Source organism: Ochotona princeps, chromosome X, assembly GCF_030435755.1.
Source record: "Ochotona princeps isolate mOchPri1 chromosome X, mOchPri1.hap1, whole genome shotgun sequence".
NCBI lineage: Eukaryota > Metazoa > Chordata > Mammalia > Lagomorpha > Ochotonidae > Ochotona > Ochotona princeps.
The window spans coordinates 45922009-45943024 of record NC_080865.1 but is presented as its reverse complement, the minus strand read 5'-3'; the positions used below and the strand labels follow the sequence as shown (position 1 = coordinate 45943024).

Below are 21016 nucleotides of genomic sequence, written 5' to 3'. Positions count from 1 at the left end.
AAAGCTTCATCCAGGTCTCCATTTGGATACAGGGACACAAGCCTAAGGGCCCTTCCTCTGCTGCCTTCCCAGGCACATAATCGAATCAGCTGGGACACCAACCGCCACCGTTAGTAGCTTCAGTAGTTTTGAGTTTATTCAATATTCAAGGGATTGTTCCCAGAGCTCAAGTTGATCTTATGTCACATCCATACATGTTAGCATCCAATATGGCCACAGGTTTGTGACCTGGCTGTTGTACTCACAATACAGATTCCAGCTTAAGGTCTGGAAAAGCAGTGGAGGATGGCTCAAATCCTGGGACCCAGTACCTATATGAGAGACCTGGAAGAAGCTCCTGGCTTGGGATTGGTTCAGATCTGGCTGTTGTGGCAATTTGGGGGAGTGATTCAGAGGATGGAAGATTCTGTCTCTCTCTTTCTCTCTGTTCCTCCTTTTCTCAACTCTGCCTTTCTTTTCTTTTTTTTTTTAAAGATTTATTCATTTTATTACAGCCAGATATACACAGAGGAGAGACAGAGAGGAAGATCTTCCGTCCGATGATTCACTCCCCAAGTGAGCCGCAACGGGCCGGTGTGCGCCGATCCGAAGCCGGGAACCTGGAACCTCCTCCGGGTCTCCCACGCGGGTGCAGTGTCCCAATGCATTGGGCCGTCCTCAACTGCTTTCCCAGGCCACAAGCAGGGAGCTGGATGGGAAGTGGAGCTGCCAGGATTAGAACCGGCGCCCATATGGGATCCCGGGGCTTTCAAGGCGAGGACTCTAGCTGCTAGGCCACGCCGCCGGGCCCAACTCTGCCTTTCAAATAAAAAGATTTCTTTGACTCTCTCTATAAATAATTTTAAAAAATTATAAAGAAATGATAGGAAAATAACTTGATACTAACCCAGAATATGAAGAAAATATTTATGTAGGATAGACATATAGACAATGACTTTAGCTTTTTTTAAGATTTATTTGTTTTTTATTGGAAACTCAGATTTACAGAGAGAAGAAAGGTAGAAAATCAGACCTATAGACAGAAGTAGATAAAGAAAGATCTTTCGGACCCAGCACGGTGGCCTAGTGGCTAAAGTCTTCGCCTTGAAATCGCCAGGATCCCAAATGGGTGCCGGTTCTAATCCCTGCAGCCTTGCTTCCCATCCAGCTCCCTGCTTGTGGCCTGGGAAAGCAGTGGAGGACGGCCCAAAGCCTTGGGACCCTGCACCCGCGTGGGAGACCTGGAAGAATCTCCTGGTTCCCGGCTTCGGATCAGCTCTGCTCTGGCCATTGTGGCCACTTGGGGAATGAATCAACAGACAGAAGATCTTCCTTCCTCTCTGTCTCTCCTCTACATATATCTGACTTTGCAATAAAAGTAAATAAATCTTAAAAAAGAAGAGAGAGAGAGAAAGATCCCTTGTCTGCTGGTTCACAAGTAACTGCAATGGCCAGAACTGAGCAGATCTGAAGCCAGGAGCCAGGAGCTTCTTCCTGGTCTCCCACGCGGGTGCAGGGTCCCAAGGCTTTGGGCTGTCCTCCACTGCTTTCCCAGGCCACAAGCAGGGAGCTGGATGGGAAGTGCAGCTGCTGGGAAATAAAGCAGAGTGCACATGGGATCCTGAGAGTGGAAGAAGATTTAGCCACCAGCCCCCTCCCTTAAAAAAAAAATAATAAAGGCTGGGTCCTGGCAGCGTTGCCTAGCGGCTAAAGTCTTCGCCTTGAACACACCAGGATCCCATATGGCCGCCGGTTCTAATCCCGGCAGCTCCACTTCCCATCCAGCTCCCTGCTTGTGGCCTGGGAAAGCAGTCGAGGACGGCCCAATGCATTGGGACCCTGCACCCGCATGGGAGACCTGGAAGAGGTTCCTGGTTCCCGGCTCGTCACAGCACTGGCCGTTGTGCTCACTTGGGGAGTGAATCGTTGGACGGAAGATCTTCCTCTCTGTCTCTCCTCCTCTCTGTATATCTGACTTTGTAATAAAATAAATAAATCTTTAAAAAAATAATAAAGGCAGAATTACAGAGAAAGCGGAAAGACATAAAAAGGGATCTTCACCTTGGGGTTCAGTTTCCAAGTGGTCCAACGGTGGCTGGGAGGCTGGGCCTAGGCTACGCCAGGAAAACGGAATTTCACCTGGGTTTTTCAAGTGACCTAAGGGGATTTCCCGCAGCTTTCTGAAGTGTGTTAACTGGAAGTTGGATTCAAAGAGGAGCACCTGGGAATGCGCACTGCCAGGAGGCTTCAGCTCAGCAGTTAAGAATGAAGTGTCAGTAAGTATTTCGGTTCTAGTGTTGTAACAGCTTGCGTCTTGGTTTCCTCACCTGGTAAATGTAGGTCTGTCTAGCCCAGAGGGTTCAGGATTAGATAAGATAATTGTGGGAAAGAATCAGCTGGGCACGTAGTAAACTCTAAATAAACATAGCCTGTTTTCATTGTGTCGTCATGACCTCACAGAGGATGGCACAAAACCGAATTTTCAGATTAAAGTTAAAAAAATACGTCATTAACACTTTCAGGTCAGTTGGGATTGAAGTAGACCCCCTGCGAAAGGTGGAGGGGATCAAGTGACGTAGATCGCCTTAGCAACAGGCCCCCAAAGAAGGTGAATTTCCGTAGCCAATAGGAATCTGCACTGCGGCGGAGGTAGCCAATAGTTAACGGAAAGAAGAAGAGGGAGGACGCGCCAATTCTCCGGCTCGAGCCTCGGCCCAACAAAATGGCGGCGGCGGCGGCGTCGCTTTGTTTCCGCGGCTCCTGCGGCGGTGGCAGTGGTATGGGCCTTTGAGCCGCGGGGAGGATTGTGTAGCAGCTACAGTAACTACTAAGGTTCCGTTCATTTCTGTCGTAACCGTGCGCCGAGGAGCGCAGAGCGGCGCCCAGCAGTCGCAGAAAGCTGCGCGGCTTTCCGGCGAAAACATGAGCGCTGAGCCCACGAGGTAAAAACGCAACCCCTTCTCTCCGGACTCAGCGTTTCGGGCCTCGGTGCCTTGGGCGGCCGTTGTTCGGTAGGGTTTTCACTGGGTTGGTTAGGCCAGTGTGCTGCTTAGGGGAGACTGGTGTCGTTTTCGTTCTAGCTGAGCCGGATTTCGGCGGAAGGCTAACTGCCGGGGCCGGGGCCGGGGCTGGGTGGGGGGGCGCGGCCTGAGGTGCCGGGCCAAGCTCCCTGGCTTCCCTGACCAGTGGAGCCTGCTTGACTTCCTCTGTTTGTTTTTGTGCTTGTGGGACTGGGACCCTGGGAATCGCAGTGGTCTTTGATATTCTGGCAATTCTTTCTAATCTTCGGGCCTAGAAACTGCGTGGGGGAAGAAGCGGGGCGGGGGGGGAGGGGCGGGCCGGCGAGAGGATGTGAGATTCTGGGACGATTTAACGGCGTTTCGATCGCTGTTGACGGGAAGTGCCGGGCTCTGCGGGATTTTTCTTTTTTCTTTCCCCCCCCCGCCCCACCCCCTGCCGGCAGCCCGTGAAGATAAGGCTTTCTTTTTGCGGTGTGTGGGCGACGAGGGTCTCGCCAGGTATTTCAATTTCGTCTCTCCTCCAGAAACCTAACTGGTAGCCATGTATTCTCGGCCGGGGTATATACTAACTCCGGCTTTTACTTCCCCGGAGGGATCCTGGCATCGTACTTTTTGTGAAGTCCGCTTTTAGTGGTACCTCGAATGTTAACCGCATTTTTCGGATTTCGGGCACGAGCGATTAGACTCTATATTTATTTATACCGTGATGGATAAGGGTGTAGGTTAACGTGAGTGGATGCGAAGTAAAGATTTATTGGTCGGGTACCCGTGCCTGGCGGGATGCCTCTTACCAGTGAAGCGCGTTTATTTGGTTGTGTTTTGCTTGTGTGTTTCTGATTTGCCTCTTGAGAGTGTCTAACAATTTGGGTGCCTGATAGGAAATGGATACCTCTTTCACGCAGGGGGCTGGTTTGATTTCAGAAGTTTAACTCTCGGTTTTTTTTTTCATTCTACGGCTTGAATTAGCTAATTTTTCTACCCTGAAATGCGTTCCTGGCGCCCAATGGCGACGTGAAATTACAATAAGCAAGTATCAGAATTAGTTTTCTAAGTTGACAGAATGTGCCTCTGAGTGACAATTAGGATGGCATACATTTTCCGACAACTTTAGCTACTGTATTCCGTATCTTGGGGAAAAAGTATACCTGAGTTCTTAGTTTATAGGTCTGATTATGTAAAGATTGTGGCCCAGATTTCTGCATTTGTATAAATTGACTCAAGTCCAATAAAGCTTTATGGGTTTTGGGCATGCAAGAGGTACAGAGAAGAACTTGCTGGCTTGTATTATCAGGCATTCAACATTCATATTCATGCATGCTGTCCCTGAGAGTTAAATGCGATGTCTGGATTTTAGTAAGTCTTCTGGGAGAGTACATTTAAAATCATAAGTTGGATTTGTATTTTCGCTTTTTCCTGAGGGTGAACAAATTATCAGTATAGAATTTTTCAATACAATAATTCATATTCCAGGGTCAGTTTTCGCTGGTCTTCAATTTTAGAGAGCATGGTGGAAATCATAATGTGAACTGAAGTTTTTGTTTTTGTCACTTATCTGTGGTCTTAATTCTAAAACTGCCCAAGGGGGGATGTTCTTAGTTTTCCTCATTTTGTAAGTGGGAGGAAACTGAGGCGTGGAAATCAATAAACCCCACCAAATTGGTGCAGCTGGAATTGAACCTGGAGTTAACTCGCAGCCTGTGTTCTTTTTTTTTTTTTTTTTTTTTTTAAAGATTTATTTTATTTCCATTACAAAGTCAGATATACAGAGAGGAGGAGAGATAGAGAGGAAGTGGAGCTGCTGGGATTAGAACCAGCGGCCACATGGGATCAAGGCGAGGACCTTAGCCGAGCCCCGCAGCCTGTGTTCTTAACCCCAAGGCATTGACGTCCCCTGGAGTTGCCAGATCTAAACTGATTATGACCGTTTTAATTGATCCTAGGCATTACAATGAAAGTTTCATGTTAGCTATTCTCACTGTCATTTGTTGTAGTTCTTGATCTTGTAGCTGTTTAGAAGCATTATACCTTTTTAAGAAATACTTTATTTTGATTGGGAAGTCAGATACAGAGAGGAGAGGAGGAGAGGATGATCCTGTCTGCTGATTCACTACTCAAGTGGACACAATGGCCAGAGCTGCACAGATCCAAAGTCAGAAACCTGGAGTCTGTTCTGGGTCTCCCACGCAGGTGCAAGGTGCCAAGGCTTTGGGCCATCTTCTGCTTTCCCAGGCCACAAGCAGGGAGCTGGATGGGAAGCAGGGCAGCGGGGATTAGAACTGGCGCCCATATGGGATCCCGGCGTGTGCAAGGCAAGGACTTTAGCCACTAGGCTACTGCACCAGGCAACCGGAGCATTATACCTTTTACATCTAGATGTACTATGTAATGAAATAACAGAAGTATTTAATTCCAGTAAAGGAACACATAAATACAGGGAATTAATGAAAAAAATGTGAGAGCCCTGGATTGTTTATTCTGAACGAGCTCCAGGTGGGCTGTTCAAACTGTGTCAGGGTGAATCCTTTTTTTGCCAAGAGACTCGGATAGATACTTCTTGAGTTGAACCCACAATGCCACATAATACTTGGTTCTTTTTTTTTTTTTTTTTTATGTGAAAAGAAATGGTCTAGGATTCTGTGGCTGAAAAGTTGTCAGAAACAAGAGAGGAAATTACAGACCAGTGACCTGGCCATCATACACAGACTAATAGCCAGTGGCTTGATCTTTAAAGGTTTTTGTTTTTTTTAAAGGTTTTTATGGTGTTGTTGGTTGATTATATTTTCAGATTGTTTTTATTGTTTTTTATTGGAAAGGCAGATTTACAGAGAGGAGAGATGGAAATAAAGATCTTTCACCTGCTGGTTCACTGCCTAAGTGGCAGCTGTAGCTGGAGCTAAGCTGATAGGAAGCCTGGAGCTTCTTCCAGGTCTCCCATGGGGTGCAAGGTCCCACGGTTTTCGACCGCCCTGGACTGCTTCCCCAGGCCACAAGCAGGGAGCTGGATGGGAAGTGGAACAGCCAGGACATGAACTGGTGCCCATATGGGATCAGGGTGCTTGCAAGGGGAAGATGAACTGATTGAGCCATTGTACCCTGCCTGATTGTTTTGTTTTCAAAAGATAATGTGTTGGACTTGGCGTGATAGCATAGTGGTTTAAGTCCTAGCCTTGCACGCCCGGGATCCCATATGGGCGCTGGTTCTAATCCCGGCAACCCTGTTTTCCATCCAGCTCCCTGCTCATGGCCTGAGAAAGCAGTGGAGGACAGCCCAAAGCTTTGGGACCTTGCGCCCATGTTGGAGACCCGGAAGAAGCTCCTGGCTTCGGATTGGCTCAGGTCCGGCCGTTGCGGCCGCTTGGGGAGTGAACCATCGGATGGAAGATCTTCCTCTCTGTCTCTACTCCTCTTTGTATATCTGCCTTTCCAATAATAAAAATAAATAAATCTTAGGAAAAGATTGTGTGTTTCTTCAAGGTTTTGATTATAAAACATGAACATCTGATCGACAGTCTTCTCAGGTTTTGGTATTGGCAGATTAATGGAATTTGTAGTTCTGATACTCATGGCAACTGACTACTAGAAGGCTGAAGGCTGTACAGTGTGGTGGTAGTCTTAAATTTAAAAAGGCAGAAGTTATTTAAGAGATGTTACATACATTGTTAAGATAATTGTTGAACAGTTGTATAGTAACCTAGTTTTTGAAAAATGTTATTTGTGAAATATTTGACTCTCCACTATGTGGATATCATTTAGCCAGACCTGTGGAGAGAGAGGTGATATAAATGATACAAAGAGTTTTGAAAATAGTTAAATAACAATTCTTCAATTATGTTATGGGTTGGGAGCGATTTTTGCAATTAATTTTTTATAGTTCAATTTATTCGATGGGAAAGAGAAATAGAGGAAGATAGCAAGTACACATTTCCCCATCCAGTGGTTCACTCTCCAAATGCTGGCAGCAGCCTGGGCAATCTGAAGCTGGGAGTCCCATCCTAGGTTCCCACATGGGTTTGCAGGGATCTAACCACTTCAGCCATCGCTTGCTGCCTTCCAGGGTGTGCAGTGGCCGGAAGCTAGAATTGGGGGTGAGTTCTGGACTGGAACTCAGGTACTCCGTGTGGGAGGTGGGTGTGTCAGGAGATGTCTTAATCTCTAGACCAAATTCCTGCCCTGTGATCTTAATTTTGATCAGGCTAGTTTTTATTATTTGTAACCCTAGATATTGCTGGTGTGAGCTTTCAGTTATATATTACACTTTTAAAGATAAGGTAAGTCAGGTTCTTGAGAGTTTGTTTCTGTATAGGTAAAGGTGTGTGGAATAGCTTTTCATGAGGAATTGTATATGTGTGCATTTCAGTTTTTTTTTTGAATTATTTATTTGAAAGGCAGAGTTAGGAGAGACATCTTTCATCTGCTCATTCACTCCCCAAATTGGCTCTAATACTTGAGGCTGGGCTAGAGGTCAAGGCTAGAGATTAGAGCTTGTTCTGACTCTCCCACGTGTTTCTGCTAGCACAAGCACCTAGGCCATCCTTCACTGCTTTCCAGGTGTGTTAGCAGGGAGCTGGATTGAAAGTGGAGTAGCCAGGTCTTGAACTTGTACCCATATGGTATATCAGATGGAGGCTTAATGTACTATGCCACAACACTGGCCCTCTTTATTTCACTTTTTATTTTATTTTTTTTGAGATTTATTTTTTTATTGGAAAGTCAGATTTAGAGAGGAGAGACAGAAAGATCTTCTATCCACTGGTTCACTTCCCAAGTGGCCACAACAGCCAGAGCTGAGCCGATCCGAAGCCAGGGTCCTGGACCATCATCTACTGCTTTCCCAGGCCACAAGCAGAGAGCTGGATGGGAAGTGGAGCTGCTGGGACATGAACCGGTGTCCATATGGGATCCCAGGCACATGCAAGGTGAGAACTTTAGCCATTAGGTCACTGTGCCGAGCCCTTCATTTCACTTTTTAAAGGAATATTTATTTGAAAGGAAGTAGCAGAGTGGGAGAGGCAAGAGATTCATCCTGTGGTTCACTTTCCAAATGGCTACAGCAGTCTGATGGGCCAAGGCGAAAGCACGAACCACACACACACACACAGAGAGAGAGAGAGAGAGAGAGAGCGCGAGAGAGAACAAGAACGAACGAACGAACACAAGTGAGCCAGTGTCTCCCACAGGGCTGGCAGCGACCCAGGCATTTTGGCCATCTTTCCCTGGCACATTTGGTGCATTAGCAAAGCAGTAGCTATTACTCAGAGTGGTACTATGATACAGTATGTCAGCATAACCTGTTGTAGCATAACACTACCATAACACTGGCCATTTGCTTTGGAGTGAAATTGAACTTAGGAATTGAGTCACTGGATACAGGCAATCCTGAATTTATGTGAAATACTTTCTCCCAGACCTTGACTGTTTATTCGGATATTAGCAGAAAATATTCAGGTGGTTTGGATAAATGAAAATGGTGCATAGAATTAATGCGTCTTATAACAGGGCAGCAAAAGGAGTACCTTTCTGTATCTGCACCCTAATGCTTTTCTTAAAATAATCAGCTTGATAGCTGATATGAAATATTTTGCCTTCATTCTCCGTCTTTAAAATGGGAGTTGATAAAGCCTGCAGGTATTAGAGGAGGTAACATGATTATTAATAGTGGTTTTTAAAATCAGCAAGGTTCTTTGGAGTCCTCATTGTTAAGAATAGGAGAGATCTGGGTGCCAGTGCTGTGGCTCAACAGGCTAACCCTCTACCTTGTGTCACTGACATCCCACCTGGGAACCAGATATTGTCCTGGCTGTTCCACTTATGATCCAACTCTGCTTATGGCCTGGGAAAGCAAGAGAGAATTGGCCAAGTCTTTGGGACCCAGCATGGGAGACTTGAAAGAGGCTCCTGGCTCCTGGCTTCGGATTGTTAAGCTCCTGTTCTTGGTGGCCATTTGGAGAGTGATCCAGTGTGTGGAAGACCTTCTCCCTCTCTTCCTCTCTGTGAATCTGCCTTTCAAATAAATATAAGTAAATTATTTATTTATTTATGTATTTACTTAATTGGAAAGTCAGATATACAGAGAGGAGGAGAGACAGAGAGGACGATCTTCCATCTGCCGATTCACTCCCCAAGTGACTGCAATGGCTGGGGCTGAGCCGATCTGAAGTCAGGAGCCAGGAGCCTCCTCTGGGTCTCCCACACGAGTGCAGGGTCCCAAGGCTTTGAGCCGTCCTCCTCACCTTTCCAGGCCGCAAGCAGGGAGCTGGATGGGAAGCGGATCAGCCGGGATTTAAACCTGCACCCATGTGTGGTCCCAGCATATGCAAGGTGAGGACTTTAGCCACTAGGATACGGCACCGGGCCCATGTTACTCAGTTTTAAAAACTTATAAATCAAAAATTACCTGAAAGCATCTTTAGGGGTTCACTTCCCAAATGCCCATGATAGTAAGGGCTGGGTGAGCTAGAGCAAAGCCAGGAGCTTGATACTTAGTCCTTGTCTTCCACTTGGGTGACAAGAATCCAGCCGCCTGAACCGTCACCTGCTGCCACCCAGGGTGTATTGTCAGTAGGAAGCTGGATCAGAAGCAGAGTCAGGGTTGAAGCTAAGGACTGTAATCTGGGATCCAGACATCCGAGGTGGTGAGGTATTCACCGTGCCAGCCATTCACCTCCTTCAAATGATTTAGGAAAAAAGTAATTCTACTTCTCTAAGTATTGATCATTATTCACTTGTTACATTTTCCTTTTTAGAGATTGGGGGAAGGGTAATGATGAGGGAAAGTTTCCTCTCTTCAAACATTCACTTTGTAATTTTCATTTTGTTTGAAAGGAGGAGGAAGAAACGGAGAAGAGGGGTCAGGGAGAGAGTCTAATTAACTAGTTCTGTCCCTAATTGACTGTAACAGCTAGGGTTGAGCCACTCTGTAGCCAAGAACCAGTAACTAAATGTTGGTCTTCGGGCTCGGCAGCGTGGCCTAGTGGCTAAGGTCCTCGCCTTGATCCCATATGGCCGCTGGTTCTAATCCCAGCAGCTCCACTTCCTCTCTATCTCTCCTCCTCTCAGTATATCTGACTTTGTAATAAAAATAAAGTAAGTCTTTTTTAAAAAAAAAATCTTGGTCTTCTGCGTAGTGCTTGAGCCTTTGTCTGCTACTTTCCCAGGAAGTAGCTCGGTTAAAGGCATAGGAGTTGGGACTCAAACCAAATATTCTGAAAATGGTTTGTCAATGTAGCAAGTGGTGACTTAATTCAAATACCAAAGGCTCACCCCTTTTTGTTCCTTCTTTATTTCAGAGGCAGAGAGACCCAGAGCTTTCTTTTGCTGATTCACTCCAAATGCCCACCTGCAGTGGCTAGGGATAGGTTGGTGCTGAAGCTGGAAGCTCATTCCAGATTTTCCCTACATTGTTAGTAAGAACTCAATTTCTTTTTTTTTTTTAAAGATTTATTTATTTTTATTACAAAGTCAGATATACAGAGAGGAGGAGAGAGAGAGAAAGATCTTCCATCCGATGATTCACTCCCCAAGTAAGCCGCAATGGCCGGTGCTGTGCCGATCCGAAGCCAGGAACCAGGAACCTCTTCCAGGTCTCCCACGCGGGTGCAGGGTCCCAAAGCTTTGGGCCGTCCTCGACTGCTTTCCCAGGCCACAAGCAGGGAGCTGGATGGGAAGTGGAGCTGCCGGGATTAGAACCGGCGCCCATATGGGATCCCGGGGCGTGCAATGTGAGGACTTTAGCCGCTAGGCCATGCCGCCAGGGCCAAGAACTCAATTTCTTGAGCTGTCATCACTGTCTCCTTGTGTTCTGCTCTGTTAACTGTTCACATGATATTTATTTAAGAAATTACTGCTATAATGGCCAGTACTATGGTGTAGTAAGTAGGCCTCTGTTCTGTGATACTGGCATCCCATATGGGTGCTGGTTCGTATCCTGTCTGCGCCACTTCTGATCCAGCTCCCTGTATATGTCCTGGGAAAAGCAGTGGAGGACGGTCCAAGTGCTTGGGCCTCTGCACCCACATGGGGTACCCAGAAGCATCTCCTAGCTCCTGGCTTTGGATTGGCCCAGTTTCGGTTGTTGGGGCCATCTGGGAAATGAACCAGTGGATTGAAGGACGTTTCAGTCTTTCCCACTCTTACTCTGTAACTCTTTCAAATAAAAATAAAATATTTTGTAGGTCTTTTTATTTAATTGTTTGAATTTTATGCTAAAATTCCATAGGGTCTGGGATTCTCCCCACACCAAATTATCACCCCCCTGATTTTCCCATCTTGTTACAATAGTATAGTCCTTCATAAGCACTCACGATTCCATCAGTGTTAAAGTGTAACCTAACATTGTAGGTGTGGACAATGTCAGACAGTGCAGCATGCTATTGTCTGTATATGTCCAACAGTTTCATTAGTAGTGCATCTTTGATTTGGTAGTAGGGATGCATACTGCATTGTATTTTCATATCTGGAGGTGATAATCTCTACTACGCCATCACTATACATTCCCTTAAATGAGAAGCCATGGAACAAAGTCAGCATCAGGTATGCAGCTAAAACAATAATAGTAACAACAAATTACAGCACCATGGAGTCAGTAAAGCGCACCACTGAATAACCAATGCATGGGTGATGAAAAGAAAACACAAAAACCTCTTGGGCAAAATGATGCCACCATGCGATCCATGAACCAGCAATTAATTTTACAAGAGAAAAGAAACCAGTTGAAAGAAAGGAAAATGAAATAAAATCATAAAAACACATGGGATGCAGCAAAAACAGTATGGAAAGGGTTACTGAACTTACAATTCTCTTGATGGCTTCCTTATATTAGAACATAGGGTATTTGTCCTTTTGGGATTGCCTTATTTCACTGAGCATAATGGTCTCTAGTTGGGACTATCTAGTTGTAAATGGTAGAATTTCATTCCTATTAGTGGCTGAATAATATTCAATGGAGTAGATGTACCACAGTCTGTTTAACCACTCTTTGAACGGGCATCTGGATTGTTTCCATGTTTTTTCTTTTGTGGATTGTGTTGCTGTAAATACGGGATTAGATCCCCTTCTTGTATGCAGTTTTCGTTTCCTTTGGGTATATTGCTAGAAGCAAGATAGCTGGGTCATGTGACAGGCTTATTTGCAATTCTCTAAGCACTCTTCATACTGATTTACGTAGTCGTTGTACCAACCTGTACTCTTACCAGCAGTGAAGGTACCTTTCTCCCCACATCCACACAGCAGGTGTTGTTAGTACAGTTCTGAATGTAGGCCAACCTCACTGGAGTTAGACGGTACCTCAATGTGGTTTTCATTTGTATCTCTGTTATGACAGGGGAACTTGAGCATCTTTTCACATGTCTGTTAGCCATTTGAATTTGTCCTTTTGAAAAATGTTAGCTTGGGCCCTGGCGGCGTGGCCTAGCGGCTAAAGTCCTCGCCTTGAATGCGCCTGGATCCCATATGGGTGCTGGTTCTAGTCCCGGCAGCTCCACTTCCCATCCAGCTCCTTGCTTGTGGCCTGGGAAAGCAGTCGAGGATGGCCCAAATCTTTGGGACCCTGCACCCGCGTGGGAGACCTGGAGGAAGTTTTCTGGATCCTGGCTTCGGCCATTGGGCCCACTTGGGGAGTGACTCATCAGATGGAAGATCTTCCTCTCTCTCTCCTCCTCTCTGTGTATCTGACTTTGTAGTAAAAAGAAATAAATCTTTTTATTACAAAGAAAAATATATTTCCTTCACCAATAAACTAATTTTGGAAAGAAATTATTGATATAGCAAGATGGTTTACATCCTACATTATTATTTATTCTACATTTGAGGGAATGTTTTTTTAAAGATTTATCTTTTTTTTTTTTTTTAAGATTTTATTATTAGTGGAAAGCCGGATATACAGAGAGGAGGAGAGACAGAGAGGAAGATCTTCCATCTGATGTTTCACTCCCCAAGTGAGCCGCAACGGGCCTGTGCGCGCCAATCCGATGCCAGGAACCAGGAACCTCTTCCGGGTCTCCCACGTGGGTGCAGGGCCCCAGTGCTCTGGGCCGTCCTCGACTGCTCTCCCAGGCCACAAGCAGGGAGCTGGATGGGAAGTGGAGCTGCTGGGATTAGAACCGGCGCCCATATGGGATCCTGGGGCGTTCAAGGCGAGGACTTTAGCTGCTCGGCCACGCCGCCGGGCCCCTAAAGATTTACCTTTATATCAAAGTCAGATATACAGAGAGAGGAGGAGAGACAGACAGGAAGGTCTTCCGTCCAATGGTTTTCTCCCCAGGCAGCTGCAATGGTTGGAACTGAGCCGATCCGAAGCCAGGAGCTTCTTCCAGGTCTTCCACATGGGTGCAGGGTCCCAAGGCTTTGGGCTGTCCTTGACTGCTTTCCCAGGCCACAAGCAGGGAGCTGGATGAGAAGCGGGGCTGCCGGGATTAGAACCGTCACCCATATGGGATCCCGTGGCGTGCAATGTGAGGACTTTAGCCGCTAGGCCACGCCGCCGGGCCCTGGGGGAATGTTTTATTGATCTAATACTAGCTGATCAAGTAGGTTCAAGACACTTCTCACCTAGGTTATGCAAAGTATAATAAAACAACATTCTTGCCTCCTTAAGGCTGGAAATACATTGTGCTAGGAATAAGAAAGGAAGGAAAGCTTAATTTTGAGGATGTGCAGGAAGGTTTCACAGAGGAGACTATATTTGGTTTTGAATAAATTAGCAGTTAAAGGTTGGCTGTGAGAGGGCAGATTAGTGGGATTAGCATGGATAAAGATGAGTGTTACTGGGGTGAGCATTTGGTACAGTGATTAGAATGCTGCTTGAAACACCTGCATCCCATAATGGAGTGCTTGGATTTGAGTCCTGGCTAATATGTGGGAGGCAGCAGGTGGTGGATGACTGCCACTCATGTGGAGGACCTGGATGGAGTTCCTGTCTCTTCAGTGCGTTTTGGCTTTGATTGTTTTGGGTATTTGGGGAGTGAATCAGCAAGTGGAAGATCCTCTCTGCCTTTATCCTCCTACCTGTAACTTTCAAATAAATAAAGGAACTTAAAAAACTAAAAAGATTAGTTTTATTTTCCAGATAGAAGAAAGAAGACCTAAACAAATAGTATTGGAGCAGGCCATAAAGTGGTAAACGCTGCCTGAGATAAAAAAATAAGTTGATGGATAACCCGCATGATGGCTAACCTTGCATGCACCGGGATCCCATATGGGTACCGATTCGTATCCTGGATGCTCCACTTCCCATCCAGCTCCCTGCTTGTGGCCTGGGAAAGCAGTAGAGGGCAGCCCAAAGCCTTGGGACCCTGTACCCACGTGTGATACACAGAAGAAGCTCCTGGCTTCGGATTGGCTCATCTCTGGCCATTGTGGCCACTTTTAGTGTGAACCAGTGGATGGAAGATCTTTGTCTCTGCCTCTCCTTCTCTCTCTAAATATGCCTTTATAATGAAAATAAATCAATTTTTTTTTCAAAAGGCAAAGTGATAGAGAAGTATACTGTACAATCTTCCATCTCCCAGTTCACTTTTTAAAATATATTTTTATGTTGAATTTGGAATTTGGTACAATTTCATATAGGCTGGGATTCCCCCTTGAACTCCCACCCTGACAGATTTTCCCCATTTTAGTACAATAGTGTAGTCCTTCATAAGGAATCATAATTCTTTCAGTCTTATTTACCAGTTCACTTTCCAGATCTCTGCTTTGCCACAATGTCAGTCTCTGTACTTTAGTTAAAAAAATATTTTTCCCATAGTTTCTTTTTTGAATATTTATTTTGAATTTTATGGGCACAGTTTCGTCGAGTTTGGGATTTTTCTCCCTCCCCCAAATCGCACCTGCCTGACTGATTTCCCACGTTGTTAAAATAGTATAGTCCTGCAGAAAGAGTCCTGATTCCATTAGTCTCCCATATTTTCAAAATTTGAGAGGGAAACAGAGTGAACATTCATGCAGAGATTTCCCTATCCAAGAGTTTGGAATAGCTGAAATTGGGGGTGAGGGTAGCATAACTCAGAACATCATTCTTTTTATTGTGGGATAATATTTCATCTGTCATTTGGCGGTTACTTTACTGGTTATTATGAATCATGTTTCTATGAATGTGTGAATGTTTTTGTGTAGGCATAAGGTTTCTTTTCCCTTGGAGTGTAAGTCCTAGATCACATATGAACTATATTTACCTTTTCCAGAAACTGTTTTGGATTCATGTCAACAATGTGTGAGGATTACAATTTTTTTTTGAAGATTTATATATTTTTATTGGAAAGTCAGATACACAGAGAGGAGGAGAGACAGAGAGGAAGATCTTCCATCCGATGATTCACTCCCCAAATGAGCACAACGGGCCAGTGCTGCGCCGATCCGAAGCTGGGAACCAGGAACCTCTTCCGGGTCTCCCACATGGGTGCAGGGTCCCAAGGCCTTGGGCCGTCCTCGACTGCTTTCCCAGGCCACAAGCAGGGAGCTGGATGGGAAGTGGAGCTGCCGGGATTAGAACCGGCGCCCATATGGGATCCCTGGGCGTTCAAGGCGAGGACTTCAGCCGCTAGGCCACGCTGCCGGGCCCCCCGTGTTGGCTTTTGATTAGGATGAAGAAGGTCAGGTATGGAGGAAGGTGGGTGGGACACATGTTTCAGTCCCCTTTTTCCCCTGTTTCTGCTGGGAAGGAAAGGGAGAGGGACTCTTCTTTCTGTCAAACCACATCAGCACCCGGGAATGAGGGATGGTCTTTTGATGATGCCTTACAGACCCCAATGTGGGGAAGAGTATTCTGAGGATATTACTCTAGTGGTTTTGATAGTTCTGAGAATTTGTTGGTTTTTACTCCTGAGCTGAGGAAATCTAAGTTCTGCTGGCTGAGCAAGTCCACCTTAGTGCCTCTCCAGACCCAGGAACATGCTGCTAGCTTGGCCATGAGAGTTGTCCAGCCTGTTCTGGTTTCCATCCTCTGTAAGGGAGTTGATGTCCCCTGATGGCCTAAATGAACCTGCTATCAGTTCCCTCTTGTGCGTTTGGGCCTGCTGTCTACTGCACAGGCATCAGAACGTATACAGTTTGAAACATACACTTCAAAGCTGGACCACATATGCTGTGATTTTTTCCAAAGTAGTTGGAGCCTGAATCCAACAGTTTAGACAGGGAATCCTCCAAGAAACCTTCCCTGGGATGACCTTAGACTTGACTCTTACATGTTCCAGTTGGTGCAGGGTCAGGTGTGGTCTGTCACTTATACTAGCCATTGTACATACTACTGTTGGATTCAGCTTGGTCTGTTCTGTCTTAGGCCCATATTTCACACGAATAGGTGGGTGCTGTGACCAAGCACAGCCAATCGGTTGTATACCTGGTCCTCATGCATGCCAGCTGGTGTCACAACCTAGTTGCAGCGACCCCTAGCCCACGTTCCATCAGATTCTTGTGCACATTTGTGGGTGGTGCAGGTTAGCTCTGCCCTACCTGCCTCTCAGTCCCACCCTCATGTATGGTAACAGATACCATTGCCTTGTCCAGCTGGCCTCTGCCATCGTTAATTGTTGTACTTACCAGGAGCAAGTATAGCCTAGCAGGGGAGTGCCTATAGTTCTCCTGCCAGGCATGCTTCCAGCCCTGGATCTTGTGCCTGCTGAGGTACTGCACTTTAGCCTGACATGACTTAGACCCAGTCCTGTCGCTTGTGGCTTGTGCTTCAGCTCAGCTCTGCTGGCATGCACCCATCTGGCTGTCATATATACCAGTGAGTGCAGCTGCCTACCCTAGCTTAGCCTGCCCCCAGACTGGTCTTCCTTCTCCCAATCCCAGCTCTCATGCTCACCAGTGGAAATTGTGTCTAGCAGGGGAGTTACCAATATTCCCCTACCAGGCCTGCTCCCGGCCCCAGATCCCATGTGTGGTGTTGGGTGCTGCTGCTAGGAGTGACATGGCCGGCCCCCAGTCCTGATACCCATTGGTGGATACTATAGCCTAACCTGACTGGCCCGCAGCCATTCTGACTTTCACCAATGGGTGCTATAGCCATAGTTCAGCCTGACTCACCCCCAGACCCAGCTGTTGTGTGACATGGTTGATGTTGCATCCTAGTCTAGCCTGTCCCACACCCATTTTAGCTCCAGTGGGTACTGGAGCCCAGCCCAGTTTGGTCTGTCACCAGACTCAACCAACGGGTGCTGCAGCCTTGCCCAGCCTGATCTGCCCATAGCCCTGGCTCTTGCACTCACCAGTGGGAGCTGCAGTCCAGAAGGGAAGTCCTGAGTTCCCCTACCTGCCTTTCCCAGCCCTGGGTCTTGCACATACTGGTGGGTACTTTGACCCAACCTGGCATGGTCCACCTGCAGTCTAAGCTCTTGCTTGTGGTTGTTACATTGTGGCCTAGCTGGGCATATCCTGTCCTGGTTCTTGTGCATGCCAGTGGGTGCTAAGGCCTCACTAACCCCAAGTCCTAGTGCCTATGCTCCCCAGAGGGAGCTGTGGACCTAGTAGGTAAGCTCCCTATGTTGCCCTACCAGGTCCTCTGCCAGCCTCAGATCTCACGTGTGTCAGTAAGGGCAGTGACCCTGCTTTGCGTGGTCTGATGTTAATATTTACCCTTGCACATGCCTGTGGGTGCTGTAGCCTGTCCCTACCTGGCCTTCTTATAGCTGCAAGTGTTGGGTGGATTCTAAGGTCCAGTCTGGCTGGGCCTGCTTCTACCCCAGCTCTCTGTAAAACCTTTATAGCACTCCCACAGAGGTGAGCCCACAGTTCCCCTTCAGAATATATCCCTAGATCTGATTCTCTCACATTGTGGTGGTTGCTGTGATGCAGCCTGACGTGGCCCACTCCTTGTTCCAGCACTCACATGCAGTCAATGCAACCTAGTCCAGCCAGGCATGCCCCTCAGCCCCAGCTTTTGTGATTGCCAGGTGATGTTTTTAGCCCAGCCCAGGTGGTGGGTGCCTTGGCCTGACTCAGACATGCCCTTCAGTTTCCCTTCTCTAAACTACTCTGCCTCAGCTCCCTAACCTACCCAGGAATGAGGTGGTCAGGCCTGTGGAAACCCCCCGAAATCATTCCTATGCTGTCAAACATGCCCCCAGCCTCTCCCACTCTGATACATCCCTACACCTTGACTGGACAATCTGTAGGCTCCCCCACCAAGTGACCTGGGTGGTGTGCCTGACTTGGAGTTCTTCACCATCCCCACTTATCTCCACCCCCAGAAATAATAATACACAACTAAGTTGGTATACTGGTATATAGTTAATACAAATTTGGCATTAACCAGACCCGGAATGGCTGCCAGCTATTGGCTGCTTTCCTCCTGGCAGTGTAACACTTAGCTACAAGGCCACCTAGGCAGTTGCCTGCAGTTGGGACTTTCTTTATATCTAGTGACATGAAAACTGTGCAGAGACTAACCACTGGTTATAGCTGCTTAGTTCTTTGCTTGAATGGAGTGATTCCTAATCCAGAAATGTCTAATAAACTATAACCTAATATATTTAGACTTTCCATTTGAATTTTTGGGTTACGGTGAGATCGAAGTACTTTTTATCCCATAGTAGTTTTATGAAAACTTTGATGCAAATTTTGTAGGTACTTGCATGTTTTGTTTTTATATATCTTAAATATGTGTTTCGTTTTTATTTCTATCCTGTATTTTTGGCACATTAAAAATTGAGATTAACAGGTTCTCTGTCTCTACTCCCCTCTGTATATCTGACTTTGCAGTAAAAAAAAAAAAATGAGATTAATGGGGCCCGACATGGTAGCTTAGTGGCTAAAATCCTCACCATGCATGTGCTGGGATCCCATATGGGCGCCGGTTTGTGTTCCTGCCGAGTCACTTCCCATCCAGCTCCCTGCTTGTGGCCTGGGAAAGCAGTCAAAGACGGCCCAAAGCCTTGGGACCCTGCACCTGTGTGGGAGACCTGGAAGAAGCTCCTGGCTCCTGGCTTCGGATCTGCTCAGCCCTGGCTGTTGTGGCCACTTGGGGAGTGAATCAGCGGAAGATCTATCTCTCCTCCTCTCTGTATATTTGACTTTCCAATAAAAATTGAAACATTGAGATTAAATTAACAACTGTTAAGTGTGTAGTTTAATGTGTTTCTTTTTTATAGTACATTCACATTATTTTGCAACTCTTGTTGGTAGAATGTTATCAGCTGTATCATTCTGTTTGCTGGCTCATTCTCCAAATGGCCACACTAATTGGTGCTGATGCAGGACCTACCTATATGCTAGGGTCCTAGGTTCTAGGAATCTAGAGTCTAAGTCCCCTATTGTAAGTGGCACTGTCCAAAGTGCTTAAACCATTCTCTGCTGCTTTTCCCATGTATGTTAGCAGGGAGCTGGATTGGAAGTGTAACAGCTGGGATTGAAGCTGATATTCTGACATAGGTTGCCAGTACCACAGGTGGCCACCTAGCTTGCCGCTCCGCAATGCTAACCCTCCACATTGTGCCTCTTAATTCTCGCTTTCGTCATGCCCACATAACCACTAAATCTATTTTCTGTTTCTCTGAACTTGCATATTCCAAATGTTTTATATATGTAAATGGAATCATAAAATATATGACATCTTGTGTTGGCTTCTTCAGCATGTTTTAGCAAGTATCAGCTTTCATTTATTTTTTTTTATTTTTATTTTTTAGCTTTCATTTATTTTTATTAAGGTATGTTATTCCATGGATATATGCCGCATTTTGTTTATTCGTCAGTTGATATGACTTTGGGTACTTTCTATTTTTTTCTTTTTTTTGCTGGTATTGTAAATGTGTGTGCAATGTACTCTGGGTAAATAGCTATAGAGTTGCTTGATCATTTGATAATAATTCTTTGTCCTAAAAACTTACGTATTTGAGAGATAGAATGACAGACTAATTTTTATCTGTCAGTTCCTTCCCAAATGGTTGTGTTTGGGCTAATCTGAAGCCAGGAGTTGGGAACTCTATCCTTGTCTCCCACACTGCAACAGGCTAAATGGGCTGCAGGGAACCATGTACGTGGGCCATCTTCAGTCTTGTCAAGTGCGTTAGCATGGGGCTGTATTGGAAGTGAAGCAGTCAGAACTTGAGGTGGCACTTGTAGCATATTGGCATTGCAGGCAGTGGTGCTACAATGTCCCCTATCTTTAATTTTTTGTGTAACTACCAAACTTTTTTTTACAATGTCCGTACATTTTACTAGCAATGTATGTGCATTCTATTTTCTCTTTAATTTTCCAAGCAGTTTTTTTTAAAATTTGAAATAATTATTTTATCTATTCTATAGTGTAACATGGTTTCTTGGGGGTTTTGCTTTGTGTTTCCCTAAATAACCAAGCAGTGATCTTGACCATTTTCTTCATGTGCTTAATGACCATTTCTATATTTTCTTTGGAGAAATGTATAGTGTCCTTTGTGTATTTTGTTTTAAGATTAAGTTGTAAGGAAGAGAAGTAGAGATGGAGAAAGACATATACCATTGGCTGGGTCACACACCAAATCTTTGAAGCCAGTAGCCTAAAGCTCCTTCTGGGTCTTCCAGCTGGGTGGCAGGGACCCAAGGTGCTTGGGCTGTCTTCTACTTTTCTAATCCCATTAGCAGGAGACTGGTTAGGAAGGAAGGGTGGCCGAGACTGGAAGTGATGTTTCAATAATGTGATGCCAGCATCCCAAGCAGCAGCTTCACTTGCTGCAACATACACCAGCCTCCACTTGGCTCATTTTTAAATTGCTTATTTTATCTTTTTATTAACTAAGAATTTTAAAAATATTTTGGATGCTAGACCATTAGGAGAATTACTATTTGAACATTGTTGTTTTCTAACATTGTTACAATTTTGTCTTCCTTTTGTTTCAAAACTTTTTTTGCAAAGATTTGTTTACTTTTATTGGAAAGACAGGTTTATAGAGAGGAGAGACAGAAAGATCTTCCACCCGCTTGTTTGCTCCCCAGGTGGGTGTAACAGCTGGAGCTTGAGACAATGCAAAGCCAGGAGCCAGAAGCTTCTTCTGGGTCTCCCACATGTGTGCAGGGTCCCAAGGCTTTGGGCTGTACTCCACTGTTCTCCC

At 45.8% G+C, this 21016-nt stretch overlaps 1 protein-coding gene across 9 annotated transcripts in view; it reads left to right on the top strand.

Moving 5' to 3' along the window:
* Positions 1 to 2667: 2667 nt before the first annotated feature.
* ATRX (ATRX chromatin remodeler) overlaps positions 2668 to 21016 on the top strand; it is a 188051-nt gene continuing 169702 nt past the window's right edge. For all 9 annotated transcript variants that reach the window (XR_009244520.1, XM_058658604.1, XM_058658603.1 and 6 more), the window contains exon 1: positions 2668 to 2921. Coding sequence is in view for 8 of the 9 variants with exons in the window: in XM_058658604.1 (XP_058514587.1) it covers positions 2902 to 2921 (20 nt within the window). In the remaining variant the exon portion in view is untranslated. The remainder of the gene's footprint in view (positions 2922 to 21016) is intronic.